Below are 7944 nucleotides of genomic sequence, written 5' to 3'. Positions count from 1 at the left end.
TGCCGAAACGCCAAAATGTATTTGCAATAAAAACTTAGAAAATGCAACGTTTATGCTACCAGATAGGGAATTGAATAATGAATATAAACGTAGTTTTGGCCCTAGTAACTATAGCTTCGTTAGCCCTAAACATTTCAAATGCTCAGTATATGTATAGTTGTATACGCATATTAAAACTTGCGTCACAAACATCAAATAACAACAAAAATAGAAAAAAAATAATGTTAAAAAAGAGAGTCCACAGATGCAGAATCCATGAAATCTGATTGTTGTTTCCTATATTCTTTAGAATATTGAAATTGTTTGATACTATCTTTTTTAAATTGTTGTGGCATGTATTTCGGAAGAAAGACTTTAACCTAAAGCAAAAAGAATAAATCATTAATAGCGTTAAGAAAGCGAAATTTCTTTAACATATGATTCCAATGTATAACATACAATGATTCCAATGTATAATATAAATAACTCTAGTCACTGGTGTAATACTGTTAATATTAGCATTGCAAAAAACTGGCAAGACTTGAATTATTTGACACATTACGCTGAACTCTCCCTCTTTTGTCCACTGGACTACTTGATCAACCATATGGGATTTGCAATTACAATGTGAGCCATCCTAAAAACTAGTCAAAAAATAATACATGCTTATAAAGGCAGTAAGCCTATGCACTATGCAGGATTTGTAATGCAAGTGTTTGAGGTGTTTATTTTGTAACCATAATGTCCTTCAAATGAACTTACACGTTTTTGACTAATAATTGGACTAATCCTGCACAATCGTTGGTTTAAAGAGGCAGAGTAGATAGGTCTTTAAACTTTATGTTACATCAAAAGAAAAATCCTGGATTCGTTCCATTTTGGTGGAAAACATAAAGAGAGAAATTAAAACTGAGCGAAAACTTGGGGTTCAACAAAGTTTGCAAAGTAACATAGGGGTAAGACAGGGTAGCAAAGGTTAAGAACCACTGATTTAGAGGAAACTCTGATATGTTTTGACGGAACTATTTAATTGAAAAATTATATTTGCAGTGACTGTTTTAGTAAATATGGACTGAATTAATACCTTTTGCCATTTCCTATTTTTATTTTGTAATTAATTTACCAATCAAAGGGTATTCACCCAATAGCAACTTGTATGAACTATTACAAAATTTACATGTAAAAATTGCTTTAACTGGCCTACCTTTTGATTCTTAAGTTCAACCTGAGTTTGTTCCAAGGCTCTTGGGGCATTACAATCTTCAAATTTTATTTCAGCAACTTTTGATGGAAATCCATTTGGTTGCTAAAAAGATTTTAATTGATTTGATTGCCATTATGATTAAGCAATAAAAATAGCAGTGAGACCTTGTTAATCGACATCCTAAAGAAACGTTAACCCTGTATCTGACACAAAACTACCATAGACAAGTTAAGTATTACTTTCTTTAAAGATTAAAATTAATAGAAAAAAAAAGTTTTTTGGCAAACTAGTGACTATTATTAGGCTGTTTATTGAAGTCCTACTAAAACCTATGAGGCACTGGTGGTTACTGCATACTGTATTTAAATATATTTTAAAAGTGCATAGAGTGGTCACATTAGAGGCTAAAAACTAAGAATATATACAAACAAGTAATTTCGCTAAAAATTCTGAAACTATGGAAATGTTTTAAGAGGGTTCCAAGTCTGCATTTAAAGGTACTTTTCTCCACAATCCAGGGTGTACAAATAGGTTTTATGTCCACCAAAGGTGTTTTAAGCTAACATTGGCAAATAATTTGGATGTGGAATTTTTTAAACCTTTGCAACGCACAAAATTTTTTAGCACTTACGTAGTTAAAATAGTCAAAAAGTATGTGAAATGGACTCATGTCAAACATCGGAGAGCCGGATCCGGCCCGCGGGCCGTAGGTTGCCAACCCCTGGTTTAGCATGTTACAATTAAGCCAAGCATACAACCCGTACCCCATCTGCATTCTATGGCAGGTCCGCTTTTTTGAAAGCAATTTGGCCGAGTTTGCTTAATTCTTGATACATAGGTATTCATAAAACCTAGGTTGCACACCTCAAAATTTGATGTAGCACACCTATAATCTAGCCATTAAGTGCCATGAAATGCAGACCAGTGTTGCATGTCTGCATTTCATGATACTTTTTACCAAGATGTCGGATGCACTGCACTAAATGTTGATGGGTGTAATCAACGTTTTATGCACGCTGGAGGTTCAGAATTATAACGCAATTCAACCTTTTTTTTTGTAAATTTTTGCTTGCAATTCGTGCACCTCATGCATATTGCAAACTTCCAGTTTGTATTTCATGGCACTTTATGCCAAGATTTTAGGTGTGCAGAACTTCAGGTTTGCATAAAACCCTGGTTTGCAAACCACCAATCAGGGTTTTATGCAAACTTGAAGTTCGGTAATCTAGGACAATTCAGCCGATTTGTTTAGGTGTGGAAGTTACTAATTTAAGTTTGTACATAATTGAGCACAAAAAATCTGGGGTATGCACCTGCCACAGAATGCAGACTGACAATACTTAAACATTTTTGCACAAACATATGCTTATACCAATATTTCAACTTACAAAAGGATATTTAATGTATAGTATCTTTCCAAAAGTAGAAAAACATGAATGTAGATCAGATTTTGTAACCATACAGGGTATTTGTGAAACAACTATTGATTCATCATCTTTGGTAGTGTGTATTTTTTGTAACTCTGCGATTTCAGCTTTAATTATATGATCCGATACATTAACACAGAAACTTGCTGTAGGTGTATACTTGATCTTTGGAATTGCCTTTAACAAGTAAGGAAACTTGAGACAAAAAGATGCCATTGTTTGATGAGAAGAGTGGCAGGCGTTTCAGTCAAACTAAGTAATTGTTCAAAATATTAACAAACAAAACATTATTAAAGTATGCAAGGTAAAAACACCTTTAGGATATATCAAAAGCACAAAGAAACACACATATTTTAAGGTTCCGTTGTAAAGCTTTTTTATTTTGTATAAATCAGACAAAAAAATAAAACTTATTGATATGGTATTTAATTTGTAGGGCCTACAATGCGAACCGAGGAGATAAACGCTACATAATGGACAATCATTTTTCATGATATTTGATTGCAAGGGAATGAATATAGTCTACCTATCTGCTTTGGTATTTAGTTTAAACACTTTTTTTGTACACTTTAGACGCGATATAGTTTATTCTCACCCGCTCCTTTATTCTGCTAAAAAATATTTTTGACTTACTTCGAACCAACGTAACATCGATTTTAAATACGAGGAAACGTCCTTAAAGTTACACATAAAATATTGCATACGGTCAAAATGCCCGCCATGATGTACGTATTTCTACTAGTTTTTACACCGTGAGAATATACTCATAACAAAAAAGGAAGTCAAACACCTCCGCGAACGTCGCGGCACACCTGGCATACTCTGGGCACATCGGTTGCGGCGCATTGCATTAGTGCATAAGTGCTTACATTTTTAGCACGGCAGAATATAAACTAAGTTACTGTAAGTTGCGTCCAGAATGTCACAAAGCAATTTAAACAGTGAATCTAGTTCAAAGTATACAGGACCATCGCAAGGAACACAACATACAAACGATGCGGGAAAAAAACGTGTGAAGGTTTATTCTAACACAAGTGTATAGAACTAGACGCCAGTCTTAAATAAATTGTAGGCCTACTGTTAAAGAAATGATGCGAAAAAATAAACATCAATCTTTGTAAGCGAGCAAAACACAGTAAGCTTTGAGTACGGAGTTTCTTCCTGGGTAAGATGTTTATCCTTGTTCTTAAGCAGGGTTGAGAAACATGCTGCCCTCTGGACAATTTTGTGCGGCCGGCGGGAACTTGTTGAAACAATTGTATTTGCAAAGCAAGCACTCTCAGTTTTAGGCTTGCCCGTTAAAAATCCGTATATTTTTGACACAATAATAATAAAATTTGATTGTAGTAAACACCAGGGATGTTCAATAATATCGGAGCCAAGCCGATACTCGAAGACAAGTGATACTATCGGTACTCGTTTTATGAGACGGAGATGCGAACATTTTTTGCAAAATTTAGGCTGGATTCCCACCGGACTTTAGACACGACGTGACGAAACATGTCTGACTGTTCTGACTTGTCGCGTCATGTTTGAAAGCGACTCTGTCCAATTTCCACCGACAAAGCGCGCGGAACTTGAACTCGTCGAAGCTAGGCTATATAATTCAGTTGTGATCATGGCAGAGGAAAATAAAATGGAAATTTTGGCAGCCAAGTAAGAAATGCAGCTTTTATGTATCTGACTGGCTGGCCATGCCTGCTCCGGCAGTTAAAATCATTCCAACTATACCATCATATCGGAGCTGCTGTAGCAAGCTGCCATCATAGAGCACTATCAGTGCTCTAGTCCAGTGGTTCTCAACCGCCGGTCCGCCAAATATATTACAAATTTGTATCTCAATTGCAAAACGCAAGATGTTGAAGATCAAATTTAGAACTTCGCCAGCTCCGTAATTTGTAGCTTTGTGACGTAACATAGAGATAATGCTTTACTCTGGACTTAATCATACGTCACAATGCTGAAATGTGGTGCCCAACTGTTTAAAAGTAGGTTATACACTTAAGTCACTTATACAGTTTGTTTAGGTCGTAAACTTTAAGACCAGTTGTATGTGAAAAACTTCAATAGAACCACGTACGGTATAACACGTATGATATCAAAAACACAGCACCAAATTGCTGATTAAATTGAAGTTTCCGTTTTTTGCTTTTAAGTTACATACTTGAGTCGTAAATGAATTTTGGGTCGATTTGATTTATGAAGTTCCGCCGGTCCGCAAAATTTGTTTTGGAATTTTACCGGTCCGCAAGCTAAAAAGGTTAAGAACCACTGCTCTAGTCTATGCTGCCATTCGAATTTTGCACACCTCATGTTGTGTAGATGGAATTGTTTCGAAAACGCTAATTACTACCGGTACAGCAGAATTTTGTTCAATATGGACAGAATAGAGTTTGGAATAGCTTTTCAACTAGCATTCACTGCAATATTAACGAAAGATTTTACATTCGCATCTTCAATATAACAGGTTTCAAAATGCGCAAACGCGTTACGAATTTCAACAAAATATATTCGTGCTTCCTGACAAATCGTTTTGTGCGTTACAATGTCTCCCTCACTAACTATCTGACCACGAAACCGTTGTCTGGAACTTATCGGACAAAAAACTGCAACTCTCCAGCGAGTCGTCGGTACAGGGCGCGAATAATTTGTGTCCCTAAACTAAATCCAAACATCCCGAATTCAAACGTTGGTTCGAGCAAATCTAAACCATAAGGTCGAATAACTGATATCACATCCATGGTTAAAGCAGCGAAATATATACTTGCAAAACAATACTTGGATTATAAGAAACGAGTATATAGGCCAGGGTCATTATATATTTGTCGCCTGGCGTGATATATAAAAACAGATATCTATATTGGCTCAGAGTCGTTCCTTTTTTTAACTGTTCCGAAAATCTTGCCAAAGCTAGCAAACCTTTCGCCCTATTACTTCCACAGCAAAAGTTATTTTACGTGCATGTTATGTCCTCGCAGTTTTTTCTGTCTGTGCCACGAAGTGCCTCTTAATCAGATTTACCAGTATAGATGACATTCGCAAATATATTTATGTAAGATATATTTGTGTAAAAAATATTATTCAATTTGTTAAACAAGCCATGTTCACAAAAAGGCCGAACTTTCGCCTGTAATAAATTACTTTTATCACATAACTACTTTGCTCAAAGCTATTGCCTAAAATTGCAAGAAACATACATCCACCAGGAATGTTTACACTTTAATTAGAAACTAAAGCTAAAAAAACTAGTGTCAAATGGACTGTTTTTAAAATATACTGCAAACAGGCATTTACAAGACGCAAATTTTCAATTTTTTCTAAGTTATTTTCATTTAATAGGTAGTAACTTTTTTCATAATGCTTATAGTGTACTTTCAGGGTTACTGGTGTTTTTCCCTCCCTCGAAAAAACATATACAGGCACCTGTGACAAGACCCTATACTTTATGAAATTGACCACATAGTGCTTTGCCAATTTGAAAAGTTTCTTGAAAAGTTAGAAGCCTTGACTTGTTAGATATTGTACAATGATGCTTCTGTGGTGACCCTTTACAATAATTCTTTGAAGTTGCTCATGTACTGTCATTGCAGGATCATATTTAAAATGAGGCTTCAACATGTCTATAAGGTCTTCTTGAAATGCCTAAATGCAGTAAGGGGGATGTTATCTCTTATAATAAGGCTTATAATAATCTCTTAAACATACAATTGTTTAGGTAACCATCTTTACATATTTATAAATAAGTCAAGAAAATATTTTAAGTCATTGGCACATTATATTATTTTATTTAAGAAAAGGGCTACTGCACCAGCAAATAATACTAAAGTTTTACAACTTCTATTTTATCTTTTATTTCATGTTTTAAATTGCATAAATGGTGATAGAAAGTTGTTTTAATATTTTGGCCTAATACTATTTACTCACCCAAATATCTCCTTCAACATTATGAATTTCTGTTAAACGCAGGTTTCCTTTTTTCATGATACAAAATACTGGAATTTCATGATATTTGGTTCTTCTTATAAAATATGGCAGGTTTGGTGGATTTTCTATTGAAATTTTATGAATATAATCTTTAATAATTAACAACTTTTCAAAACAAGAACAAAACATGATTTGAATAAGTAGATAAATTAAATAAACATTTGATTCCAGGTTGTAATGACTTTTAAGTCAATGTCTTGACCTAAGTGCACTAAAGTCACTGTTTTTAAATGACTTGACTTAAGTCTTTTGACCAACATGACTCGACTTGGACCTAAGTCACTTTGTCAAATATCTTGGGAATAGTGTTTTTTCATTAAACGATTTGAAGTTGACTTGCTTTCATATTGACTTGACTTGGACAACTGATGACTTGGACTGGGACTTGTAATATTTGTAAAAAGACTTTCCTGGACTTAAGTTATTTTTTAAATGACTTGCCTGGTACTTAAGTCATTTTAAAATTACTTGTTTACAACACTGCTTATAAGACATAGTCAAAATATATTTTGCAATGTTGGTATTTATCTTTATGTGGTACACAATTTATTTAAAACAAATATTTTTGATAAAAAAGTGAATAAGACATAATTTAAAAATTAGAAGCAAACCTGCAGGGCAACACCAACCAGATGGTGTTGGGTATGAGTCGTGTTTTGGTGGGTCTGGGATGTTGGAAGGGGGCAAAATTTTTTCGACCCACTTAAAATCTTCAGTGCATACAGTAAATGGTATTTTATCTTCAAGATCTTCTTGGGGTTGGTTTGATCCTGTAATACTTTCTTGATTACCATGTGTAGAAAGGTTTTTTACTCCTGAATGAAGAGCTGTTGATGTTTTCTATAAATTCAACAAACAAAACTGGACAAAAGAAGCACAAATAACAGGTTTTAGGTTTAATCAATTTTTTTTACGATTTATTACATATCAATATGTTTTCTTTGGTCTACCTTGGACATTTATTAAATATAATTAACAAAACCTCACCCTAGCTTTAAATAACAGTTAATATTACTATAGGGAATGTTTGTATTTGGCGGCAATAGTTTATGTTTTAGAAACATTATAAAAAGTTTCCATTGCTTGCAAGCTAAAAGAGCACCTAAAACTTATCATAAAAGTTCCAGTAAATATGGCCAAGAGAAGGCAGATCCCTGCTAGCCAACACTCAAATTTTAGCTTCACAGCTAATACACTGGCATATCTGGGTTTACCTCACTATTGAGTCGGAGAGAATTTGAATTTGGAAACATTCGTACACCAGAAATTGTCCTGCAGCAATTACCTAGAGCCCTACTAAACATGATATGTTTCTTCAAAAAACCTAAAAGCATATATAAATAACTATTT

The 7944-nt window shown here is 34.3% G+C and overlaps 1 protein-coding gene and 1 long non-coding RNA gene across 2 annotated transcripts; both read right to left on the bottom strand.

Moving 5' to 3' along the window:
• Window positions 1-3052, bottom strand: LOC146167929 (uncharacterized). Its single transcript, XR_014498706.1, has 3 exons — window positions 2572-3052; window positions 1184-1285; window positions 1-359 (listed from the first exon to the last, which is right to left on the bottom strand). It is a non-coding gene; the product is annotated as an uncharacterized LOC146167929 (long non-coding RNA).
• Window positions 3053-5812: 2760 nt separating this feature from the next.
• Window positions 5813-7913, bottom strand: LOC146167928 (large ribosomal subunit protein mL49-like). The gene is made up of 4 exons (XM_083389655.1): window positions 7809-7913; window positions 7206-7434; window positions 6535-6659; window positions 5813-6252 (listed from the first exon to the last, which is right to left on the bottom strand). The coding sequence occupies exons 1-4, from the start codon at window positions 7896-7898 to the stop codon at window positions 6106-6108; spliced, it is 591 nt and encodes a 196-aa protein (XP_083245781.1). The 5' UTR covers window positions 7899-7913; the 3' UTR covers window positions 5813-6105.
• Window positions 7914-7944: the final 31 nt, after the last annotated feature.

The sequence above is a fragment of the Ascidiella aspersa genome, chromosome 1 (genome assembly GCF_963924565.1).
Source record: "Ascidiella aspersa chromosome 1, kaAscAspe10.2, whole genome shotgun sequence".
NCBI lineage: Eukaryota > Metazoa > Chordata > Ascidiacea > Phlebobranchia > Ascidiidae > Ascidiella > Ascidiella aspersa.
Note: the sequence above shows the minus strand (reverse complement) of the source record. Positions and strands in the feature narration are given on the sequence as shown.